Source organism: Talpa europaea (assembly GCF_964194135.1).
Source record: "Talpa europaea genome assembly, chromosome: 15".
NCBI lineage: Eukaryota > Metazoa > Chordata > Mammalia > Eulipotyphla > Talpidae > Talpa > Talpa europaea.
The window spans coordinates 12,491,969-12,519,669 of NC_140083.1; the positions used below are offsets into that span (position 1 = coordinate 12,491,969).

Genomic DNA, 27,701 nt, shown 5'->3' on the forward strand with positions numbered 1-27,701 from the left:
ATTCCAAGCCTAACATAGTTTGAGCTTTGCCCTAAGGTCTCTCAGTGAGTAAAAAGGATGCCAATAGCTGTCAATAGATATGGAAGAAAAAGATAAAATAAAGAGGCAAGACATGAAGTGGGGAGAGAGCAGAGAAGTGATGGGGAACCTCCTCTGACCGTGCGCTGGGCCCACTTCCGTATCTTGCCTTGCTCTGAAATAAGAGGGTGAATATTAACACTGAAAGTCCAATTATTTTAACTAGTGGATTATTTGGGAGAAGTGGAAGGTAGTAAAAGGTCAAGATAAGTCTGTTTGCCTTTGCCTTGTTTGACTCAATTGGAGGGTCCATTCTCATAGAGATTACAACTATTCAGGATTGTCTATACAACCCAGAACTTAGATATCCTTTACAAAGGAACAGTTATTCATTTATTTTAATGGAGAACAGTTCTTCCTTATCTAGAGAGGCCATCCCTTTCAGCCAAACTGGAAAGGATGCATTTTTAAAAGTATGAGAGGAAGCTATGCTGCCAGCTCAACTCCACAGTAATAGCAATAGCTATTCTAATAGCTAATGTTTATTGAGAGTCTACTGTGAATTAGACATTGTGCAAAATACTTTAGGAACATCCTCACTTTATCTTCACAACAGTCCTGGGAAATGCTCTTATTATATCCACTTTGCATGTAATGTTCTGAGTCTTAGCAGATTGCATGCCTGATCCAAGGTGAACAGTGAGCAAGTGGAACCCAAGTCTGTCTGACTCCAAAACCTGTGCTTTTAACCATTCATTTCACATCTTTTATTCCATCCACATCCTTCATTGATATGACATCCATCACAGACAGATCATAGTAAAACCTGTAATATGTTCAAAATAATCAGTATTATATACGAGAAAATGGTAACGAACTTAACAAAGCAGACCCAATTCAAACATAAAAATGACCTCTTGGCATTTGATTATCTTTTACCTTAGACATCGATAAACCAAACCATTCCCTTCGGACAACATTTCTGTCCAGCAAAGCATTTCTCTTGCCAAAATATAATTTTGTTGGCTACATCTATCTCCACTAAGCCCTGGAATCAGACCTAAGCTAGTAAATTGTGCTGTCCTGGCAAGATGCTTGTCCTCCAGGGCATTGTATCAGGCTAAAGTAATCCATCACGTTACTTCCCACTCTGTCGGCCCATTTCTCCAAAGAATCCTAAAACGGTAATGTTTCTGCTCTGAATCTCTAGTTTTCCTGCCCCTCAGTCTTACAGTTAAGCTCCCTGGCCTTGGAGGCTACAGCAGACTGAATAGCACTCTATTCATACCTGCCCTTGAGCTGGGGTTTCCAAAAGAAAGGAGGGTTTAAAGAAAGGGGCAGCCCACAGAATTATGCTTTTAGAACCAGAGATACACAAACATTGACTTGATTGGGTAACGGGAAGACTTTGGCCTTTTGGATTGCGGGGATTTAGTAGCTGAGAAAGAGTTGCTGAATTGTCAGGGGTGGTGGTGGTAGGTCAAACAGGGCCATGATTCCTAGAAAAGATGACCTCGTCCAATTGAGAAGTAGTGGGACCAGCAAACACTGGCAATTAAAAATTAACACAGGCCAAAGTGAAATCGATGCCTCAATTTGATAGATTTTCAAGAAAAGCTTATGACAAGCAGTTCATAGAAAAGAGGACATTTTTCTCAGTGTTCATTTTTACAGATGCCAAAGGTCAATCCTACATGGAAAAATCTTTCTGCAGAAAGGCAGAAATGTTCAACTTCCGCTAGAAACATAAGGCAGGTCATAAGTATATATTTTAGAAAATCCTAATTTCAAAGTGTTTAGCAATAACTTTGATATCCTGATGGAAAACCACTTAATTCCCTGCCATGTGTTTGAGTATGTGTGTGTATATGTGCAGGTTATTCTAAGTGCATACCGATATGACTTGTTTATAGTTGTGAATATATCTTTCCATAGTTTTACTAAGTATGTAACTTTAATTCAAGTGTGATTTCCATAGAATTTTGTAAAGGTAAAATATTGACCCATACAAAGGTTTTATATTAGATGTAAATCCTATGAATTCAGGAAATATTAACCATTTGATGTATTTAATTTGGGGTCTGAATAATAGTCTTATCACAATTCTCCTTATATTAGGAATTCATGGGGAAAATCCAGTGTTTCATTTGAAGGCATAAAATGTGTTGGGAAGACTGAAAAGTGACTCTCACTTTTGAACTCTTTTCACAAATGAAAAGAGTACTTAAAATAGTAAAATAATGACAACTTTAAGATTACTCACATTTTTCCCAACTTTCCTGCTAGTGTCTCATGCAAAATTATGTCAACTGAGTGAATTTTTACTAGATAGGGTAACCCATGAAGCAATGTTGCCCTAAGAAACTAACACATTCCCAAGTATTCTAAATTATCAGCATGTCTGGAGATTTGGGATAAATACTTGGTAAAAGAAACCTCATTTTCTAACTTTTATATTTAACTGTAATCATTGACTGTGTCATCAATCCTTAATAAAAGTTCAATACAGATTAGATCCTTAACAGTTAATAGTCCCATTTGTGTTTTCTATCAATCACATAATTGTGAATTTTCTAGAAATAGTTCTCAAAATCCAACTTGAAATGTCTTACTTCTTATTTCCTGTTTTCAAAACAGGATCAACTTTAGACACTCCTCCTGTTAGCAATTTCTAGAGAATAGTTTTATTACATGGAACCTAAAGAGTAACAAGTGGTTGTTTGCAGAACTGGGTATTTCCCTATTTGGAAAATGTTTGCATTTTTCTTTATTTGCATACTGTTTCTTCACATCAATGTGTCATTTTCCCAGTGATAGTTAATATAATTAAAACTTTCTCATTCATCAAGAGGGGAAGTTCCAAAGGAAATTAATGTTGAATACAATGTCCCAATCACTTTTCTAGAAACCTATAAGAAACAAGTTTCTGCAGCACCAAGAGAGATAATGACATTTTTACTGGTGATGACCGACCTGAGGTCTTTGCTCTCGAAGTGATAAGCCCAGTCAAATCACAGCATTACACCTTCCCCTTCAGAAATGGAGAATGAGCTGCTTGCCTCTATGACAAAATGTAAGGCTCAGCAATTGTTGTGGTTTTGATGATGCCACAGTTCTGCCCCAAACCTAGCAAGTTTGCCCTGAAGATTATTGAATTACTCCACTGACCATGCATTATTTAAAGGGAAGTGCTATTATTACAGAAGTCAACTGTTTAACCATTGGAATTCCATCTGTTGGCCCACTTTCAAAATACAATAGTGTGATGTGACAATACATGATATCTGACCATAGAGGAATCAAGTCCTAGGGTAGCTGACAACCAACTTGTCTGTCAAGCAAGACTTGGTCAGCAGGTTCTAAGGAAATATTACTAACAAAATAAATATATAAATTTCCAATGTCCAAATTTTGTCAGCAAGAAAAAATCTGTGGAATTTCATACATAGCTATTGATTCTAATAGTTGAGCAAATATATTGATATTTCATAATGCCAGTACCACTAACTATGGGTCTATAGCTAGTTGTAGAAAGGACTATCACAGTCACCTGTGGTTATTTTTTGTTTGTTTGTTTGTTTGTTTGTTTGTTTTTGGTAGTATTGACTGAAGAAAATGTTTTGAGCATCTTGGGGGACTTAAATATTAGAAAACAATGTTTTACTTTCTAAGTTAGAAAATACTTGAACTTCGTTCTTCAAAGCAATCTAAGTGACTTCTAACCATACTGAATATTTGGCCTAGAAGAGTTTCCTCCTCTATTTCATCACTTTTTGCAGAATCTTTGGAATAGAAAGGACCCTAGCAGTCCACACTGTGTTCAGCACAAGACTATGCTCCTAGAGACTCTGAGAGTTGTTCAAACAACCTTTATTTAACCCCTTCTGTTAATGTAAATTTCATTATCTTTAAAAGAAGTCTGCCCCATTTTTTTTAACACCTTTGAGGTTAAATTGTTAGAAACATTTTTCTGATATTAATGCAGTATTTTTTCCCTTTCACCTATCAATTCTGATTCTGCCCACTAGAACAGGATTACATGGTGCCTACTGATGTTTTAAAGGCAAAGATGGAAAAATTGATTAAAATTAGTTATAGAGACAATAGTTACAATTGAAAGGTCATTAAAAATTGCTATTTTTCTCAAAATTGATACTGGACTAAGTTATTTTACTGCCTTTCTAGTAAGTCACATTGTATCAGCCTTCTTATTTTAACCCACAGAAAACAAGGGTCTTTATTCTGGTTTTAGACAAAAAGGTAGTAGGAGGCACTTAAAAGGAGCTAAACTTTGACCCTCAACTGTAGCACATGGTGTAAATGAGTTTTTTGTTAAATATCTTGGTGTAGAACAAGGAAGTAGCTATAGAAAACTTCAACTAATGAGTTAAATTTTGAAAGGCAATAGGTAAACACACACACATAGGGAATATAAATAATTAGTCCATTTTAAACATAATGAATAGACAAAGAAAATCATCTCTCCAGGATTAGCCAGCCAGAGATAGCTACTATTTGCACTTATGGCAAAATGTTTAAGTGTATGGAACACAATTTTAACCACATTAAAAAAAAAAAAACAGATTGAAGATAAGGTAAAGGTACTTTATGGAACTTTACAGAAATGACCTAAATTTCTCTGTCCCTAAATTCATTAATCTATAGACTAATAAAGCACAGCTGTTTTGTAGACTGCACTCAGTTAAATTCTTTTTTTTTTATTTTTTTATTTTTTTTTAAATAATAAATTTTATTTTTATATTCCCCCATACAATTGCAAACGCCCCATTCTGACCCCAATCCTTCCCCTCCCGCCCCCCAAAAAGTGTCTCTGGTTCATAGTTTTTTGTTGATTTTGATTTTCACTTTCTTATATTCATTTTCCTGGTCCCTTATTTAAGTTTTCTAGATTCCTGCTATGAGTGAGACCATCCGGTATTTTTCTTTTTCTTTTTGGCTTATTTCGCTGAGCATGATCCCTTCCAGCGCCATCCATGTTGCTGCAAATTGCATGTGTTTATCTTTTTTGAATGCTGAGTAATATTCCATGGTATATATGGACCACATCTTCTTGATCCAGTCATCTATTTTTGGGCATTTGGGTTGTTTCCAAAGCTTAGCTATTGTAAACAGTGCTGCTATATGCACTCAGTTAAATTCTGAACTCATCGAAGAGAAGTGACAAATCGGTTGCCTAGTACAGGTTATTATTTGTTGCTGAATTGATGATTATTTTCAACTTCACAGAGGAAATAGACCTTTCATGAATTTCATGACTGTTGTCATCAAGCAGGGGACATGCACTATATACAACATTTTCTTCATTTTCTGCCATTCCAAGATGAAGATCGATTTCTACATCCAGTAGCTGGAGCCTCTGCATTTATAGGGCCTCAGAAGGAAGATTACTTTCAAGATGTTAGAAATGGAAATGCCAAATAGGTCCTAGAATAGCCAAGCCTATTCTTCTCTACCATCAATCCATAAGTATGAATTTGTTTCTGAGTTAGCCAAGTTTGAAGGTTTCTGGACCCCTTCCCCCCAAATACCAAATTATTACTCCCAAGTCAACAAACAAACCCTAACTATGTCTCATTAAGAAATTTGTAGCTTCAACAAAGAACAATCGTTACCTGTGGTAGATGACAGGGAAAACTAATCTCAAAGCAGGCCTAGTCATCTTCTTCCTCCCTACACCAAAAGAAAACCAAAATGTATTGACTACTCTTGACTGGCTGATTCCTTTGGCCTCTTGAAAGAGCCACTTAACAAAAAACATATAGAAGTCCCTTCAGGATTGAGAAGAACCATGTAAGCCCATGTGTGCCTTTCCTCTAATTTATAGTCCCAGAAAAGATTATAAGAACAAAAAAACAAAAACATTCTTTACATTGCCCAAGAGACCAACAGAGTCTCAGCTGGCCAGGGTCCGGCTGGCAAGTAGAAGCATGTCTTGTGCACTAGTCAATCCTCCAATGGCAAGTGAAAACACTGTTGAGGCTCAGATGGGGCCAGCTGCCCATCCCTCCCAAATGCCTTAGCCTTGAAGAGCCCTCAGGGTTTGCCCAAGGCAAAAGCAGGAGACCCACCCAGAGAGACCACAAAGGAATCCTCACTGGGTTACTGCTCCCAGCTGTCTTACGAATGACAAGAAACCTACCTTGTGGGGAGGAAACATACTCCACGTTCCTGTGCCAAGCATCAGGAAAACATTTGGAATCTTCCAGAATGCCATGAACAGTCTGGCCCTTGGAACAGAGAGGCTGCCAAACTAGTTTGGTAGCAGGCCATTAACATGGACCTTATATTCTGAACTACATGGGGAGTTTGACTTTCAAAACTTTAGCCTTAAGTATGGTGTTGGTGTTGCTGCTATGTGAACATAAAACATTTTATTTAATGCATAATGCTGTCTTCTTGTGTCAGGATTTAAGGTTGAATACATGTCAGATTGATAACAATTCTTCTGAGTCACGGTTCATGAATTTTCTTCCATGAAGCCTGTACATCAGTAGAGAAGACCTAGATCACCCACCTCCAAAGGGAGGTCAGGGTGGTAAAAGAAGGCCAAGATCCAGTCCCGTGACTCTTCCCAAAATCAAGAGTTTCACTGTGTTTGTTTTATACATTGATGCGTATAAGCAAGATTTGATTTAACAAAAAGTTTACAAATATTTTGGATTCAAGTTTCCTGTAAGCTTGTTTTGCCTGCTTTTTTTAATTCTAGAGCCAAGAAAAGTGTGTCCAAATCAAAACAAAACAAAATAAAACTAAACCAAAATGTACTTGCCAAGTAAAGAGGTCTAATTGTTTGCAAATATCAAAAAACTTTTTTGATTTCTGGTGTTCCTTCTGGACAAGCAGAATGGAATTGATGGCTCTGGTTGCTCTAGGGCTATAGGAGAGGGCGCCTCCCACATTGGTACTTTCATACCTTCCCGGTTCCAAGGCTTCCAGATGTAATCAGCGGTGATGCTGTCTGACCATATACAATGAACATACATGATCCTGGAAGAGGGTATTCAGAGGAAGGGAACCAATTCTTATTTGGATCAACAGATGAATCTCAGTTTCTACACTAGAAAACAAGGAACCCTTTCCAGATTTAAATCTATGTAATACTCAATCTAGAGTCACAGGGAAAGCAATAAGCCAACTAGCCAACCTTTGAGTCACCTTGCGCGTCAAAACTACAGAGTTGTTAAAAACATTAGGAAAACTGAGAATTTGACCTTCTTTTAACTAATATTCCTAGCAGACTCCCAACTATGTCAGTACATAAAGAACTAGGATTGAGCATAGGACTGAGAACTTGAGGAAAATGAATACAGTTAAAGTGCTTGGTGAGTCAGTTAGTGCTAACAAGTGTTGTATAGACGCCAGGAGATATGCTAGAATCTAGAAGGATCTATGGGGATAGGAATTATTGGAGAAGCTTCAAGAAGAGGTGGAGACAAGGGAGTATGGGGAAGTGGACTGGGTGTGGGGAGAGGAGAGTCTTCAGGAGCTGAGTGGAGATGTGAAGGTAGCAGAAGCTGCTCTAAAGCCAGGTCGCTCTGCGTTTGCTCTGTGCAGACAAGCCCACGGGGTACGGGTCCAGCAGTCGGAGGACACCCCAGACAGGCATCGTGGATGAGTGCTGCTTCCGGAGCTGTGACCTGAGAAGGCTGGAGATGTACTGCGCACCCCTCAAACCTGCCAAGGCGGCCCGCTCCGTCCGTGCCCAGCGTCACACCGACATGCCCAAGGCTCAGAAGGTAAGTCACCCCACTGGGAACCAGACACCCTCGAGAGACATGTATCTTATATTGTGGGTGAACCAAACACACATTATGCCCTTTAGTCTCCCCAGTTTATAGGTCAAAAAGCTCCAGTCTCATCTTAGATGACCTTCCCTTTGGTCATTTCTCATTGCAAAATCTCTTCCACTGCTCTGGAGGACCTGATAACCAGAAGACAGAGGACTAAGTATGAGTCTTCTAAATATGAGTTCCTCCCTCACCAGCTGAGAGCCCTCAGTCAAATAACGTAAACTATCTCAGCCTTTGCTTCATGTAACATGGAAAATGATAATATCTACTACATCCGCCCATTGTAAAAATTAAGGTCACGCATATTACATTGCTTTTCAGTGCCTGCACCGTGTAACTGTTGGACAAATGTTAATGTTTGTCACCACTGTAATTAATAACAAAGCATGTAATCTTTCAAGTCCTGGTATTCTCCAAAGGTGCAAAGAAAAACCTACTCTAAAATGGGAACTATTTGAAATTCACATCCAGTGTCCAACATAATTTAAAGAAAAAATTAAAAATACACATTTCTATTTGGCTCTAAAAACACCTAGAAATTTCTAATGATCAAAATCTGCAGGTGTCTTTTCTAAGAGCTAGACTTTAAACAAGCCTTAAAGATACTGTCTCCACCATCTGTAGGGCTTACATCATCTGATACACATTAGTTACTTGATAAATTTGTGTTGAATGAATGAGTAAGTGCATGAGTGGAAAAAAAAATAAATGTCTGGCCAAATTTTAGTCATTAATTAGAAAGAATGAGAACTAAAGAGAAGGTAAAGGAGAAGAAAGGAAACAATCAAGAATGAGTAGAGAAGAAAAAATTCTCATTTAGGTTTCCTTGGGGATTTTTGGCAGAAAAAAAACAACTGTGGTTTTAATCTTTGGAGGCAAAACCAGCACTGTGCAGAGAGTACAAATAAGAGACAAAGCCCTTCATAATGTGACCTTTGCTGTCTGCCTGGTCCCTGACCACAGCTGAAGCTGGAGGTGGATGGGGGTGAGCAGGGGGTGGGGGAGGAGCTTAGCAAAGAGGTGACCCCAGAGAACCACCTGGAGTGATGGGCAGGAACTGGCACAACGTGGTGCACAGAGAACAGTAGCTGATGAGTGAGTCAGGGAGCAAGGACCACAGAGGGGACTTGTCGGTGAATGTGGCTGAAAAGTGTGCTTAAAGGGGTGAAGGCAGGTTAATTCTTTCTCTTCCCAGGTGACCTCTCCATTATTAGTTGGGGAGGGGAGGTGGGGGTCAGACATGAGTCCCGCAGTTCTGGAATGTTGGGTCTAGTGACTGAGGTCCAGGTTCCTCTCCAACACCTATCTTGTCTCCCGCATCCTACGGAGCCCGGGCTTCTGGGCTGACGCAGAGACTCTGTCTTCCGGGACACCGAGGGAACCGCTTGTTCTCAATGCAATTATTTTTGTGATGTTTGCAGTATCAGCCCCCATCCACCAACAAGAAAACGAAGTCTCAGAGGAGAAGGAAAGGTGGGCCACAGGAACACCCAGGAGGGGAAGAGATGGAGGGACGGAAGCAAGTCAGCAGATCAAAGGAAAGAAGAAAGAGCAGAGGAGCTAGAAATTCTGAACCCAGAGGCAAAAAAGGACAATGGAGGAGAGAAGGACTAAGCAGACAGAGGCAAGGACCATGAGAGAAAAGGAGACAGCGATAAAGAAAATTGGGAAGTGGCTAGAGGAAATGAAGAAAAATAGGCCTGGGGGGCTAGATAATGCGTGTGATGCAAGGAGAAGGCGGTGCCGGTTGTAGGATGTGGCTAAGAAACATGGAAAACAAAACTGTAATGGCCAAGAAAGTCCAAAGAAAGAAAGTGGCAAGAATGAAAAATGAATAAAAATGATTAAAGGGGCAAATAAGACAGAGTATTCTCTTCCCTCCAAAACTCATTAAATAAGAATCATAGCTAAAAAATTAAGATTGAAATCAGGCCTTCTTTTTACATGCATTTTTAAATGTTTTGTGACTCTATTATAGGAGAATTGCCCATGTCAATACATGTCCAGAGTTAAATATTAGCCCAAAATTCTCAGGAAGATTGAATTGTGTCATAACAATTCCCAGATTTTTCTTCCTTTTCTTAGTCAAGTCCAGGTTCAGGCCAAAGGGCATTTAGTATTTGCCTAAATGCCTGTGTGTGTGAGCCTGTGAGGAAACCTATGAGAAGAGGTCACTGACTCCTTTTTATTTATTTATTTTTGCACTTTGGAATCAGATTTAAAGGAGGTATTAGTTTGCTAAGGCTGCCATAACAAAGTACCACAGACTGGAGGGCTTACACAGAAATTTATTTGCACGCACTCCTGGTGGCTGGAGGTCCAAGATCAAGATGTCGGCAGGGCTGGCTCCTCCAGAGGGCTGTGAGGGGGTGTCTTTTCCAGGCCTCACATCTTGGTTTGTAAGTTGCCCTCTCCTCCCTATGTCTTCACATCGCCTTCCCTCTCTGCATACCTGGATGCCCAAATCTCTTCCTCTTACAAGGACACCTGTCATACTGGAGGTCCTTATAAGACATCCCTCCATAAAAACCCACCTTTGTGACCTCATTTTATCTTAAAAATCCTGTCCCAAATACAGTCACAATTTGAGGTACTGATGGTTAGGGCTTCTTTCAACACATGAAGGGGATGGGGGTCAGGGGGACACAATGGAGCCACTTACAGAAGACTTCTGGTGTCCATTTCTTATTCCATTCTCTCTCTCTCTCTCTTTCTCTCTCTCTCTTTCACGTACATACACACACATGTACATTTTTAGATCTGAAATCCTGTGAGTTTTGCTGCATAGAAATACTATAACCATGTTATATCAGAGCTGCAAAAGGCCTCAGAAATCATTTGGCTCAATCCTTTCATTTTAAAGGTAAGGATCCTAAGATCCAGAAATGGGTAAAGATGTGTTTAAATTTTACGCAGCCCTCCTTCTGGCCAGCAGAGAACAAAACATCATCAACAGGGACAAAGAAAGTTCCAAAAGGAAAAGATGGAGCAAAAATGGTCCTATGAAGTCTCATATATTTAACATTTTCCCACCGGGAAGAAAGGCATGAATGAGAACAAAAGTCCTGGATGACCCTCAGGGTAAATAAAGCTATGTAAGATCACAAAATTTAGGTCTTAGAGATCTTATGCATCAGCTTCCTTGATTTAATTGCTTGGGCAAGCATCTTCATAGATGATGAAGCAAAATATCTGAAGATCATCCAAATTGTAAATTATGAGAGCTGAGAGTAGGTTCAAAGAAAAGTACACGGCCAAGCTAATGATGACATGGGCTAAGAAGATTACTAAACCAAGAACTGAAGTATTTCAACCAAGTATCCAACTTTGAAAACATTTATGGTAAAAGGGAGACTTCTTTCTCCTGGGTCCTTCATGCCCTTGCCTGGTTTTCTGTTTCAGGGTTACCCTTCCTCCGTGGTTCACTGAAAATCCAGGATATAAAATAATATAACATAAAGGATGAAATACTCAACCCAAGAGAAAAAGTTCCCATCAGAATCATGTCTCAGTCCCAGATGGGAGCCAAGCACTGCTGCTGTGGTTGCAATAGATCCTGGCTTATCAAAGCGAACAAAAGTCTAGGCTGGCATCTTGGCCCACCTGGTCAGCTAACTTATTTGGGAAATGCTGACTTTTGCTAAGACATCCATGCTAGGACCAGCCTGTAGTCAGGTCAATACCTACTGCAAGCACCACATGAAAGTAGCCTACAAACACAGATGGCTCTTCAAAGGACCACAGTTCAGCAGAGAAATGGATGGTTCAGGTTCTATGGAAAGATTCCTTCAAGATTTCTCTTCTGTCTTTCATTGATGACTGAGTAAATGTCAATTACACATCAAGCCTTTGGATAATCTTTAATTATATCCAATGATAAAGTTAATTTAAGAAGTAAGGCAAAGATTCAAAAAGAAGAAAAAGGCAATAGAAATTTGTAGTTAAAGGATGCTTAACTCCCAGAGTCTGAATTAAAACAAACTTCTTTTCAGAATGGTGTTATCAACTCAAAAGCAATTATCTTGAGTGCCTACATGTGATTTCTGAACAATATGACTAAGGAAATAGGAATAATTGTCTTTGTATGGCCTCTTTCCTAGTATCAATACTAAGCACTGAGTGATACCTGGCATATGATGCTACAAGGAGGAATGGATGGAGGGATGGATGGATGGATGGATGGATGGATGGATGGATGGATGGAAAAATGGATGGATGGACAAATGAGTGAAATAGATAAGTGAATAGTAGTAGTAATTAAACCATAAAAATAAGTAGCACTACTGAAATGAATTTATTTCTCTTATCCAGTAATATAGGGAAGGCAAAAGAATCACACCTACACAAGTCTTACATGTTACAGTTTATGTCTCTAGACTAAATTGAAAGAGTTCAAGGGCCTACTACTAAAAGTGGCAACTGATTTAGCACTTTATAGTAAATGTTATTTACCTATAGTTACCCACTGAACTTCCTTAAAATAGTGAGATAATTAATCATAACTTAAAATTCTACTGTTTTAACTGTTTCTTTTAGGACAAATTGATGATGATATGTAAAGTGAATGGAAATACATAAAGAATCATTATCCTAAAATAAAATTGTTGAAAAATATTTTTTATTGAATGCCTACAATGTGCAAATCTCTGAACTAAGCATGTACAAAAATTATAAAGATTGAAGAGGCAATAAGACAGAAGGGTTAAGAATATAGAATCTAGGGCCAGAAAGCCTGGGTTCAAATCCTGGCCTTCCCACTTACAAGCTGTGTGGCCTCATGCAAATCATATAACCTCCCTGTGTTTCCATTTCATCATCTGTCGAATTAGGGTAATAATTGAATCTACCTCATATAGTTACTATGGGAATTTATTGAGATAATATGTATTTGTGTATATCAATGTGTATATATATATACATATATAACATGTATTTATACATGTTATACTCCCCATGTATATATATAATAGTGCTTTATTATGCTTAAAATGATACCTGGTAGATAGTAAGCACTACTAAAATTTTAGTTGATATTATTTTAGCTAGTTCTGAAAATTAAAGCCATCTAAAAAAGAAATGGATCTCTCAAGTGGAAGTGGATTTCATGTCACCAGAAACTTCAAGCCCAGTTCTGCCAGCGCTTTTCAGTGACATGATAATAGGATTTCAAGAATTTGACAGGAAAACTCAGTGACATGAGACCTTTTCCAACTCAGAAAGTCCCATTTCTATGAATAATTCCAACCTACATGGTAGCCTTCCTCTCTCACGTGAAGAACTATTAATTTTTATTTTGAGGTCATAGAATGAACTTTCAGAAAACCACCATTTTTCTCAACCAGTTAAAATCAAATGTAATATGTGTTTTCATTTCATGGTGCCTAGGGAAACTTTAATTGCAGCCTGAACTCCAGCTCTCGCTAGTTTTAAGTAAAATTGCCAAAATAAATAGATATGTGGGATATTTCCGGGCTCACACAGCATCCGGGATACTTCAGCTTCTAGGGCTGCCAATCTAGTGACTTTCACAAGCATTTGATCTTCTTTCAAACATCTCAAAACAAACAAAACCTCATACAGCTTCTAATGTGTGTACTGTTAGGTTGTAAAGATAGAAAAAAAGGGAAAGAAGTGAGGTCCCCAAAGCCCCTACTCTCTGTCTCCTGAACACTTCCTTCCCACCAATCACCATCAGGAAACAATGTCTTAATAAGTAATAATTTTTGCAGTTTCTCAAGCCCATTAGGATCTGTGGGAAGGATGAGGCTTATTCTGTGTACTTGCTCATGTGAAGGGAATAGAATGTTTTGTAATAGTTACTTGATAACATGGAGTTAATTTTTAATCCAAAAGAAAAAAATGAGTCTGAAATTAAAATGGAAGTCTTTGGTAGTAATGAAAAGATAAATCATTTTAGATGATGCAGAATGGCCTTTCCTGACATTTGGAATATGCACCATAGAATAGCTTGAGTTTTATACATGCCCATTTAAAGTTGAGCTGCTGATTCCTTTGAAAATCAGAGATAATATTTATTGACCAAAGCAGGACAAATCCACTTTTAAAGAAGGACCAGTTGAGATTAGCAAAGATGCTTTAGTGGTCATTAATCTTCTGAAATTGCAAAGTCAAAATCAGCTTCTCCTTCTTTAATGGACTTACTGATATCTGAACCCTATCATTGATGCCTGCATATTTGGAGTTCTTCTTTAACGACTTTAGATGATGCTACTTCATTTTTATCTAACAGCCAAAAAAAAAGATGATTTAGAAATATAAATATATGCTTAAACTTGAGAAGAAAAACATTGACTTGATAACACTAGGACTAGGGCTTTATGAATTCATGTCTGGTACTTCTAGAGAACAGCAAAGATTTCTTACCATTCTAGGAACTCAATGATAGCTCAGAAAAGTTGCTAGAAAAGTAACAAGAGTTAGAAAATATTTTTAGAAAATCCCCATCTTTACTGTATTAACTAATTTGGTTATGGTTTTATGATGCATTGGCCAGGTATTAATTCTTTTGAAAAAGTAGAGTCTTGATAGAAATAAGGATACTAACATTGCATCCAACTAAGTTTAATTCTAAGTGTCTTTCATTACTATCTGTAATTCACTATAGCAAGTAGTTTTTAAGTTTTTTCTTTTGTGTGTGTGCATATGTACACATGTGTTTGTATGCTATCATTGCTTCACCCACTAAGAATTTGGGAGAAAGGGTGGTGAGTGATTTTCCAAAATTACAGGGACATAGGGTTACCCAACTATTCTTTGAGTAAATGAAAATTCTTTTGTAAAAGCTAATCATCATTCAAAGGACTCAACTGCATGATTCCTTTGTCTCCCAAAGGCTCAGGTTCTAGTTCTAAATATTTTTCAAGAAAAGAAGAGAAGTCCATTGAAGGGGCATAAAGAAGTTGATTTTTTTCTCTATTGTACCACCCAATGGTCCAGAGACTTCAACCACTTCCATTCTGAGCTGTAGAGACCAGCTTTGTAAATCAAAAACCAGTAGCTTTCAAGTACAACCAATTTGAAACATTAGAGACTTTCAAGTCTAATTTTCAACTCAGCACAATCAAAAGTCAGTGCTGTCTTCCAGCATCCCATGTAGATTATTGGCAAAGACTATCCAATGCCTTTTCTCCACTTTCCCCTTCCTCAAGCTTACTCCTGTAACATCCTCTATTCACCCTGCCAGACAATTTTATTCCCATTGCATCAGATAAAAAAATATATATTTATTTGATAAGGTCTATGTCATTCTCTTTCTAGAAAAAAAATATGAAAGTGGCTTATTATTATAAGTTTAATTCTTGCTCCTCTAACTGACATTGTCAGAGATTCCATTGGAAGGTGGGATATTAAAAGCAAGACCTATGATAGACTGAGCATGATGATAACTCTTCTCTTTGGTAAAATTATCCCAAAGTTCCCTATGAGAGACTACAAAATTTTACATTGAACCCAAACTAGTCAAATAACCTAGGCTTCCAAGCTGGGATACATATACCAAAAGTTTTTGTAAAAATTCTGTGTAAAATATATAAACACTTGCATGGGGCTTTCTAGCTGGCCAACTCCAAGAGGTCAAGTAATCAAAGACCAACCTGCCCTGCCATCTGTGAAAATATGATGTGCTATTTTCACAGCTGTAGATAACGATTATGGAAAGACAAAAATTCCAAGTGATTAGGAGAAAGACCATGGCAGGTTGGGGGCTGGGTAAAGACCCCTCATCAGTTGACAGCTGAAGACTTGGGAACACAGAATATTTATGTCATAGTGTTTGTGTGGTGTGCTTACATAGTTTATGAGGCAAGACAGGACTAGAAGAACCAAAAAGTATAAATGAATTGATAAATACAGAATACTATCATTGTGATTTTTTTTCCTTATTGGATATTGGAAGCTAGTGTGTCTCTGCAAATAACAGTATTTGTTTCCTTCTTCAAAAAAATGCTAGAATGGAGGTAGATGTGCTCTTGGCACAAGGCAATAATTCTGATTTTTTAGAACTGTATACACACATGAATTGTTCTTGTGCCACTTTCTGTCTTGGAAAAGCACTGGCTGGCAACCTGTGTGTTTATTCTTGTATGCTGAACCCTGCCATCAACCTCAAACAGATGCAAATCACTTTAACTTGTCATAACGTTATTTTGTTCATCTTAAAAGTTCAGAAGAGTATTGCAAACTTCCAAAATTTCTCTCAATTCAGTGAGGAGGAAAATTTAGAACACAGCATTCAAATGTTCTGCCCAGATTTGTCACACACACAAAGAACAAGTCGAAAGGGAAACACCCTTTCCTACTAATCCCGTGAACTCATCACTCACGCATTGAAATGACACTGGAAGGTAAAAACCCAGGCCTCTCATCACCCCAGAACACTGTAGTGTGAATTACTGCACACACTAGTTTAAGTACTCTCACCTAAGTTGTATGTCAGATGAAACAATAGCATTTTAGAGGCTTATGAGAATAATAATAAAAAAAAACACACAAAACAATCAATCCAGTTTTTAGTAAGAGTGTGCTGAATCTTTAGCACGTATCAGTGAAATTAATAGAATCTGGAAGTTCACTTTTCTAAATACCACAACAGCTGAACCTTTCAGCAATTCCACAACCAGCTCCCTCTGGGAAAAATAGTGTGCATGATTTTTTTTTTAAATTTAAAAATGTAACATAAACACAAACAGCAAACTAAGCAAGCTGCCCAGAAAACCAAGAATCTTAGCAGCCCTGAACCCTGAAGTATTTCACAACACCCCTCAAAACCTGCAAAGGCGACATAAATCCCTCTTCCCTGTGAGGGAGAATATCCTTCAGCATTTGGTTTTCTTTACTCCCCCATGGTTTTAAACCATTTTGGTAGTGACTTCTTATGTCATGGGCAGAGATATTAAAATAGAGTCAGTAGTAGCCTTTGAAGAGTAAGAAAATTGCTAAATCAGGACAATCTTCAACTAATGATGGAACAAATACAAGTTCCCTAATTCCTGGAGATTCATAGGGATATACCACTCTCCAGCAAAAAAAAAAAGGGGGGGTATACATCAACTATCCCAGCATGCAATGGAGCTCTAGAAACCTGTACATAGCCACTTTTTCTGTAGCCAGAAAGGGCAACACCTTAGTATGAGGTGTTTTAAGAACAGTAAGTACAGATAGAGGGGCAGGGGATGGGGGTGTCAGCAAATCACCTCTTTTAATCTTCACCATAAGTCTATCAGGTAAATACTACAATTATCTCCATGAAACAGGCTAGAAAATTTACACTCATTATGACTAAATGCCCAGCCAACATCTTGCTCTAACAAGAAGCCAGAACGAATCCAAACTTAAGATGGACTCAGTGTGTTGCCATGTACTGCTCTGTCCCGCATTTTTTTCTTTATTATTATTATTTTTAAATTTTATTTTATATAATTCTTGCATCATTTTCATCTTTGCACAATGTATGCATTTTCATTTTGGTTATATTCCCCATACAATTGCACCCCACCCCCTTATTTTGACTCTAGTCCTTCCTCTCCCTGCCCCTCCCTCCCATCCCCATCCCATAGTGTGTCTCTGGTTTATAGTTGCTTGTTGATTTTGATTTTTACTTTGTATTGATTAGTCTTTTTCCTGGTCTTTTATTTAAGTTTTCTAAATTTCTGCTGTGAGTGAGACCATCCGGTATTTTTCTTTTTCTTTCTGACCTATTTTGTTGAGCATGATCCCCTCTTTACTGCCCCACTAGCTGACAACTGTAAACCCTGCGAAGAAGGAGCTCTAAGCTATTTATTGGTCATTATGCAAAGGACAACAGGAAATAGGAAGCAGTGCAAGACTTGCGGCCGACCTAAGCTTTCTGCCACCATTCCTGCAGGACATTTAAATCAATTTTACAAGCAGTTTCTAATGTGCTGCTTTCCGCAAAGCACCATGCATGTGGGAGGGTGCAGAGGTGCAGAAACCAGGCTACCTGCTCTCCAGAAGCTGACTTTATAGTGGTGGAACAAATATGCACAAAATTTACCCTATAGCATATCAGTGCTCTAACAAAAGTAGACCCAACGTGGACTCAACAGCACAGAATTCAGAACAGACTGACCTTGCTAACAATCAAGTTCACAAAATCAAGTTCACAAGGGCTCTCAAAACAGTCAATTCTTGTACACACTGTGGAAACCTCTCCGTGCCCTGTGAGTGTGTGAGGGTGAGCACCTGCAGCACGAATGATGTTCTCCCACCCTGTCATCTTCCAGAAGAGGAAGCTGAGAAGGAAAGAGCAAAGCGGCACTTGTGGAAGGTGCCACAGTTCCTTGTGGGGACTGGGATCCAAGCCAAGTGTACCAGCCGAGGTCCTCCAAGAGGCAGAGAGGAGAGTGGGTTACGTGAGCAAGGATTCTATTAGGGGAAATGCTTGCGTGAAAGAATGTAGGAAAGAAAGGGTGGGGAAGTCTGGGCAAGCTGTGAGAATACAACGTCAGGCCAACGATGGTGGAGGACTCTGGGTGCTCTGTGGTAGGAAAACTATGGTGACCACACCTGAGGGAGGAAAACCTAGACTGGAAAAACAAGCAAGTATATAAAATAATTGACTTTATTAATTTAAAAAGAGAAAGAAAAGGAAAAGGAAATTCTGGCAAGAAATTTAAGAAAGTGAAAGGGAGAGGAGATGGTGGGGAGAAGCCTGCTAGACTGCTGACAGGCTGAGGAGGATTCAGCAAAGCCATTGAGGTGAGTCCTCAGAGGGCAGTGAAGGAGTCTAGTCTTTCCCAGAAATGGGTCTGCCTCAGTTTCCCTGCCGCAACCAGTCTTGCACCTGGCAGACAGCTGTGTCCTGAACCCCTTCACTATGGCCGGAGGGGAGCATCATCATGGGGAAAATGACCATTCCCACCATAACCAGAACTAGAAGGTAGGGAAAGATAGCTTGCAGGAAAAACAAAGACAAGAAGCTAGACAGACCAACACTGTGTCCAATCTACCTACCTCTCTCTTAGGCAAAGAACCAGCTCCTCCGACTGGAGCAGGTGCACAAGTCTCTCCAGAGACACACCTTGTCTTTTGGTTTTAAAAGTCACATCCCAAAGCCCAAGTAGATCACAACACAATGCTTGTCTCCCAGAGGTAAAAGGCCAATCTAACTCTCCTAAAATGTGAACTGATAATTCTCTGAAGGAGAGATATCAACATTGATAATTGAGATGTCTAAATCTCCTCCACAGCCAATCCAGAAAATTAGCGAGAGCACATCCTTTTCAACAGGTAAAGAACTGACACCTGCCTCATCTCTCCTATCAGCCACTGTTCTTCACTCCCCCACCCCATTTTGCACTCTAAGGCTGCTACTGTACTGTGGTGGACAATATTTTCCCCACATTTTTATAGGGTGCCAGACTTCTCTGAGCCCTTATATCACACAATACTTAACTTGTTTGGAGTGGGTGGGAGTGGAAACTTAGTCTGTTGAAAACATCGCTGCTTCCTGCCTGAAATTTAAAGAGTCTATTTTCATCCTTCCTTTAGATTCTCTCAGGCCAAATCTCATAAAGATAAAGGGGAGAAAAGAAAGGCTTATAATATCCACAGGATTAGCTGAGTATTGGGCTGCTAGATTTCTAGCAATGACCATAGAGTGGGGTGCAGCTCATGCTGGGGCTAAGGGAGAGCACCCAGTCCCTAGTCTAGAGGCTTGCCTAATGCTCTAAATTAGATCTACCACCATCTGGGATCAGGGGAGGCTTGTGACATTATCAATTATAGTTATTCGAACAAGATTTGGACATTGAGTCACCCAATACTGTTTACCATTTGGGAGGCAGTAAGGGCAGAATGACTAACTGGGGAGTTCCAGAATCAGAACCAACTGGTATAGCTCCCCAGCAAAATCATGACTCCACTGCAAGAAATTAGGCAAGTTGCTTGGATTTTCTAGCCTTCTGACTTGTTAAAAGTAAAATGAGCAAGACATCAAGATACATATCCAAGTGAACCATGAGGATGAAACAAGAAAACATATGCAGTTAACCTAAGTAACACTGTGCCCAGTACATCATGTGAAACTTCCAAGTGATGAGATAGTTATTTTATAAAAATAATTGTTTTATTGTGGTCCCAGGTCTATCAGTTTGTTGTTTGTTCCTTTGTGACCTCAAGCAAGTCACTAAATCTTAGCAAGACTCAGATTGTCTGAGACAAATGCGTAAGACATCGCTTCATAAGGTAGTTGTGTGGATTTGGGAAGATGACTGTGTGAAGTGTGTGCACGTGTTCATCAAGGCTATTATCATTGCCATTGTTATTAGCTCTCAGTGATGCTATTAATCAAGAAGTTTGTGGATAGCTTTGGAAAACCAGGAGTTAAAATGAGAGTCAGGAGATAACAAGAGAATGTGAATGAATCCTTTATGTATGTGTGGTATGAATTGTGTGATAATATAAATCAAAGTTAAATCTTTCTCAATGATCAGTTGGCAAACCCTCCAGAGGATCCATTTCCTCAGCCGACCCGGGGAAGCGAGAGGATAGACATTTTTTATAATACTCTTACCTTCCCTGGTGTCAATAGAAAACAGTATTTACTCACTACTGTTTTCCTTTCAGAAATCTGTCTAGTTGCATACTAGGAACAGTTTTAGCTGGTTTGTTTGTCTTGGACAAGCTGTTGAAGTGAAAAGTTTTTGCTTGGCTGAATGTGGGACAGTTTCATAACCCTTCGAGAAGTGCATTGCAGGTGGGTGCCAGCCCAGCGGCTGCTCCTGCATGCCTCCACTTGCCACCCATTGTCAAGGGCGGCCAGCGTAATTAAATTAAGACAATGAGCAAAGTAACAGATGCAACAGAGACCAAACCCCTGAGTGCTTTTGTTTTGTCACTGTCATTGTGTGCAACAAAGAAGTCACATGTGAGAGCCTGGGAAGAGAGCCAAATGCAAACCAGACGACACCCCAGCTGGTTTTGAATGGCCTCCACCTTAGCGTGTGTGCACGGGAGCCGTGTTATGCAGAGCAGCCTGGGCTTTTACTCATTTCGTTTCTGCCCCTGACTCTGCAGCAGTTCTGAGACAGACCCAGCAGAAAGAGGACAGAGGATGCCTCTGCGCAGACCCTACACTTTATACCTCTGCTCTGAGAGTAAAGAAAATAGAAGATTTCTGTTGGGGACAAAGGATAAGTTCTATGTGGTCGGCCAATCTAACTCAATCCTTTTTGCTATAGCCCTTATGAATTTGAAGAGAGAAGCATAGGATACCTGAAATTTTTTCTTCTGGAAATTTGAGATTAATTGGGTTTGAGAAGAGAACTAGAAATTAAACACTTATGTGACTTCTTAAAAATGTGACACCATTTCATTCTTGAGTATTTTCCTAGTTTAAAAATTACCCTGATTCTAAAAAAACCTTCTTTTTCTAGCTGGTATGCTACTTAAACAGAAAAAAAAAAACCTCAAAACTTTCTCAGTGTGTTTTTATACTTCTTAGTTAACGTGGCTAGAAATTTTGCAGAGAGGCGGTATCCTTCATAACACCCATTAGGGAACCTTGATGGACACTCTCATCAACAGGGTCAGTTGAGAAATGAAATGTTTCAAGGAAATTAGTGACCTTATTCTACATGTCACCCCATGATCTTTGGGGCGAAGTACCAAGATCTTAAACAGATGGTATTTCAAGCTATGCTACAAATATCTGATTTCTTTCCACCAGCTTTTTCCAGGGGCACTAAGCAAGATGTTTTAATAAAACTTTTTTTTTTTTAACAATAATGCCCTTTTCCTTCTATTAAGTCCATACAGGATATTGACTGTCCATTCCTAAAAGTGCTAACGAGCTTTTATAAAGGACTTAGTGATACTATTCCAGGTAGAACTGCAAAACACAAATAAGAAAATACATGTACTATTTCTGTTACAGGGCAACCCCAAAGTGAACTGGGTTGGCCTAACTGTGGGTCCTCACTCACACACTTAAAAGGGACTTATAATGAGACTTAACTGCAGGTACACACAAAAGGGTAATAAAGGGTTTATTTACAAAAAGGAGAAATGAAGAAATGAATAACTCAGGGAGAAAGAGAGAGATAAATTGGTGAATGCGTCCTACCATTTTCACTAATCTGGAACCCCAATAGCCCGCTGAAATTGAAAAACTTTCAGGGGACCCCAAGGCCTACATGTTTTGTTACATACCAAGCCTGGATCCTTAACTCCATCCTCAGTTCCCAGCAATCCTTCCTTCAGTGGTGATGACATTTGGATTTTTAGTCCTTGGTGTCTTGGATTGCTTTGGTCTGGAGTGGGGGGTAGGGTCCATAAAACCTATTTGTGGAGTTTGTTCAGGACATCCTTTCCCCCCAACATTTCCAGGAATTGTCGTTGAGTCTGCCCCAACGTCTCAACCTCTTTAGGTCTAGGGTCTTAGTGATCTCTAAGGTCCATAAAACCCCATCAAGTTAATGTTTTCTTCCTTCTTTTTAGGAAGTGCATTTGAAGAACGCAAGTAGAGGGAGTGCAGGAAACAAGACCTACAGAATGTAGGAAGACCTTTCTGAAGAGTGAAGAATGACATGCCACCGGCAGGACCCTTTGCTCTGCACGAGTTACCTGTTAAACACCAGAAGACCTACCAAAAAATAAGATTGATAACATTTCAAAAGAAAGATGGGCATTCCCCCCAATGAAATACGCAAGTAAACATTCCAACCTTGTCTTTAGGAGTGATTGTTAAAAGTTTTGCACCTTGCAAAAATGGTCCTGGAGTTGGTAGATTGCTGTTGATCCTTTATCAATAATGTTCTATAGAGAAAAAAATATACATATGTATATAGATATAGGCATCTATATACATATATATGTATTAGTCCCTGCCTCTCAAAAGCCACAAATGCATGGGTATTGTAGAGATCCAGTTGCACTAAATTTGTCTCTGAATCTTGCCTGCTGGAGCCATTCATTCAGCAGCCTTGTATGAGTGGTTTGTTAATTTTTTTATTTGCACTTCCTTCTACACAATACAGGCTATTGTTTTACAGTGTCTGATAACCTTGTTTATCTCTCCCACCACTGCCATCCTCTCTCACCTCCATCACTTTTATATTTGCCAAATTTGGCCTCCTCCATAGCAGCGGCAAGCAAAGTAGCACACCAGTTTTTAACCCACAAGACTCCATCCATGGCATTTGTACCAAATATAAGTAGGCCCATTTATTTTAGACACAAAGCTTTATTTTTCCACATCTTGCCAAAAAAAAAAAATGCAAATAGTTGCAACTTTGAGGCCAATCATTTTCGGGCTTATGTTTTAAGCACAGAAAGTCTCAAATTCTCAAGGGTTCTTTCAAATGATGAGTTTTTGTGCAACCTGATTAGTGACTTCTCTGTTTATTTTTTCCATATAGAGCACTATGTAAATTTAGCATACTACAGGATATATCAAACAGTATGTAAAATTCTGTTTTTTAGTACAATGGTGCTATTTTGTAGTTTGTTATATGAAAGAGTCTGGTCAAAACGGTAAAAGGTGAAAGCAAAACAAAAGAGGAAGCCTGGAGCCAAAGATGACACAGAGGGGAAGGTACTGAGAATCCATCCACTTGGGAAAGAAGGCTACGTTCCCCCATGATGCCTTTCAAGAGAAACTTAAGACATGACGATGTCTACAGGTGCAAATTTGGTGAGTCCAGAAGAGTAGAAAAGGGGAAGGCTAGGAATCTTCACAGTCCTGGTTTCTTTCTCTTGCTGAGGAAACAAACATCTGCCAGCCTGGCCGTGGACTCACTACTGTGTGATCTTGGGCAAGTCACTTCACCTCTCTGTGCCTCAGTTTCCTCATCTGCAAAATGGAGGCAATATGCCATCTACCTACCTCAAAGGGGTGGTATGAGGATTAAAAAGATGAAGTCTAGCTTTTTATCCTGGGTTGCTATGAGAGTTCAAGGTCAGAGCCCTTGAGTTGCTGAGATGCAAAGGAGTTCTATAAATACACCCTCCACAGCACAGCTACAGAACTGATCAGTCAAATGGCCCTGGCATGCTAATTCTTGTCAGAGCAGATGCCCAACCAACTACCCAACTAACCCGCTGGTAAGAGTTAACAGGTCAACTCTCTTTTAAAACACTTTTGAAAGTAAGTCAGAAACATTTGATGTACAATTTGATTTTGAATTCTGCCTTCAGATTCATGAATACAAAGTAAAAAGAGAGAAAAGGCAGGAATAAAGGAGGGGGAAAAAAGATTTCTACACACAAGAGTGATTAAATTACACCATTTGTTAGCACTGACCAACTCTTCCTGGCAGTTACTAGGAATCTTGTAATACTTCTTTTAATATTATAAATGATAATCTATTCCTTTGAAAACACCTATTCCTTCTGTAAGGTTATCTTAAAAAAAAAGTTCTAACTTTTAAAATGCTGAAATAATATCTAATAAAAAGTCACAAAATTACCTTCTTAAATGAATTTTACTCTTATCTGGGCTGTATATACATATACATATTATTTTTTAATTTTTTGTTAAAATACACTTGACTAGAGTTGCTAGTTGAGCGGCAAAATTTTCCCTCATGTCCACTTGGGAGAGTGGTGTCTTGCCCTCTGCAGATGAAGGGTCGTCTTACCCGTTCAAATGACAATTGATATCAAGAGCAGCCAGTGGTGAGATGGGCTCATGGTGGCCCTAAAAATGCTTCCTGTCTCCAAATCAAGATTTTATTAGAACAATGAGTCACCCACCATTCAGATGATTTTATCTGCCTTCACACCCCAGGCTTGATTATTTTATACAAATTTTATCTCTTTCATTCTTGGAAAGTGTATAGGAAACAGAAGAAAAGCAAAAATGACACCTTTAGCTTTCATCCCACCGCCTCTCTTTAAGATTCAGAGACCAGGGGGTGGGGGAAGAGCAACTTCCTGGATCTACAAACACAGACAAAAGGAAGATCTCATTTAGTGGGGTACCCCTGCTCAGTCATTAGGCATTCTATGTACAACATTGAATTGGGCCCCTTCAGCATGCTCAATGCTGTTCTAATCCCTGTCTCCCAAAGGGGTTCTGTTGAAAGGAGATATTGGACCCCTCTGATTTTTATTTCTTTCTCCTGGTGAGTATCTTTTAAAGTCACTGACTCCTTGCCACACTTTACATGCAATCTTCTACAGATGCAGGAGTTCCAGATGTTGTTGGATATGGTAACTCTAATAGTGTCTATGGCTTATTTCATTTACTTAAAAATTCTACTCATAGCCAAAATGCCCCAGTAAGGAAAACGTCCATATGCAAAATCACATTGTCTTTCTTAACTTTTTCCAACACATGATCCCCAACTGGATCAATCATAAATCAACTAATTAAAAATTAACAAATTATATGAACCAACTATCTTCTTTTCAAGTACATTGAAACAAGAAAGCAAATTGATATGCACTCCAAAATTCAGCTGACTCCTATAGCAAAATGAGCAGGATTGACAAAATGATGACTACAGCAAAATGACCCAGGATTGACAGCCAGGAGCATCTGTAAGCTCACAACTTGAAACCTTATAAGTTTTGCTTTAGAGTTTTAAAATGAGGGTATTTCAAAATGCTTGTAAAAGAAGTGTAAATATTGGTAAGAAAGAGATTTCAGCTCATCAGCTTATTTCCACGTGAACTGACAATATGGAATAATTCCCCAACTAATATCCTAATATTATTTGAACAATTTAAAATGAGGGGACTTCACTGAAGGAGTGGAGTCCTAATGCATCTTTCTACCAGAAACAGCTCCTCTGGATATAAAGAAAACTCTCCCCAAGCCCACCCTACACACACACACACACACACACACACACACACACACACACAGAGTCAAATTCACACTCTTCTGAGAGTCCACCAGAAACTGAGAAAAAAATCACTTCTTTGAAAAATCTTATTAAAGAAATAAAAAGCCTGGCCTCCCTTGAGAATTCTTCCCCTCCGTAGAATGTCAATATTTGTGTAGATAAAACTAACTCATGCACTGTGGCTTCAGAGCTTCTATAACTAGGTTTTGCACTTGGGAGAACGCTTAAAATGGAAGATGTAGCACATTTTGCTTTCCCATTTATTGTTTGGCCAGCTATGCCAATGTGGTGCTATTGTTTCTTTAAGAAAGTACTTGACTAAAAAAAAAAAAGAAAAAAAGAAAAAAAGAAAGCATAGACATATTTTTTTAAAGTATGAAAACAACAAATCTATAGATAGATGGCTTAATAAAATAGCATTAGGTCTAGCCACCACTACCTTTCAACATTTTATCACTCACCAGTAGCATCCTGTCCACCAAATTATGAGTTGGGGGGTGCAGGGGCAGAAGATGGAAATTTTTTTAACGTTTGAAGGTTGCATTAATTTGTTGGCTCTCAAACTCAGCAAAATTAGCAATATATTATCTGATCTGTACACCTTGATCAAGAGCACGGAACAGCAATGGAAAAAAAAAAAACAACTCATCAGCAAATGGCAGAAGAAAAAGATCATTACATTACTGATTTTTTTGTGCTCTCTGCCCTAAGACAGATATTCAGCAAATGGAGAAAAAAAAAACAAAAAGGAAAAAAATACACAGATTCACCTGCTAAAAACAGCTTCTGCCACACCCCCCTTGAGTAATTCTTTTGGCATTTACTGGTTTATACAGATAGTCTCCCTTCAACTAAACATCTCAAAGAGCAGAAGCTCTCATAAAAAGCAATCACTGATCTCACTGGTAAATGCTGAAAAGTATTTCCTTATGAGATGGGGGTTATCTACTGATAAGGAAAGAGAAGAATTTATGAGAAATTGTTGAAAGAGATGGCTAACAATCTGTGAAGATATTTTTGTTTTGTTCTTTGTTTTTTTTTTTTCGTTTTTTACTTTATACAGTCTTTATGAATATCTTAATGTTCAAAAATGACTTGGTTCTTTCTTCTTTTTATATTGGAATGAGGGATGATAAGTTAAATCCACATAGACTCTTTAAAACTATAGGCTAGATAGAAATGTATGTTTGACTTGTTGAAGCTATAATCAGACTATTTAAAATGTTTTTTGCTATTTTTAATCTTAAAAGATTGTACTAATTTATTAGAAACAGATCCTGTTTGACTCTTGTGATAAGAAAGAGAATTCCCACTCAAATCACCTGGACTTCCCCATCAGGATGTTTTCAAAAGACAAATTTGATTTTTACATCATTATGTCATCATTTATCTCAAAATTTTAAAATAGAAGAATTGTGATTCTTTATGCCTCACTCCTGCAATAATCAAAAATCCAGAATCTGAGGGGGCAAAAAAAAAAAAAAAAGAGGAAAATTTTGTTGATTCTTTGTTTTGGATTTATTTGTTTTCAATGCTAGTGTTTAATCATATAGTACATATTTGCTTATCGCTATTTTAATATCCTAAAAGACTTTCCTGTTAGGTATTAGAAACTGATACATAGAATACTTTTTTGTGTGTGATTTATATTTAAAAAAAATAAAGGAGATGAAAAGACTGTCTGAAGCTTTAAGTGCGTATGGTACAGGATAAAGATATCAATTTAAATACCCCAGTGGTGTCTGGAGTGAAAGATTTTTTTTTTTTTTTTTTTTTAGGAAACCTCTCATAGATAATACAGAGGTCCAGGGGATTTTTGAAATTGTCTTTCTTCTTCCCAGTCTCTATTCATTTAGTATCTGGCTCAAAATTTTACATAGGACTGACCAAGCTGAAGCTCTAGATATGAGACCACTGTAAGGGCCATTCACATGTTTTCTCTTAATTTATGAGTCCACATGATGTTAACATGGTCCCACTTTCTCCCCATTCTTCAGCTGTCATTGATATGGCCTTTCAAGGAAAAGAATTTTAATTTGAA

The 27,701-nt window shown here is 38.5% G+C and overlaps 1 protein-coding gene across 1 annotated transcript in view; it reads left to right on the top strand.

Moving 5' to 3' along the window:
- Positions 1–9,528, top strand: part of IGF1 (insulin like growth factor 1) — a gene marked incomplete at its 5' end in the record, with an annotated part of 54,702 nt that extends 45,174 nt beyond the window's left edge. The window contains 3 exon segments of the mRNA XM_084256258.1: positions 7,594–7,775; positions 9,251–9,342; positions 9,344–9,528. Of these exon segments, the coding sequence (XP_084112384.1) occupies positions 7,594–7,775; positions 9,251–9,342; positions 9,344–9,443 (374 nt within the window). The 3' untranslated portion in view covers positions 9,444–9,528.
- Positions 9,529–27,701: the final 18,173 nt, after the last annotated feature.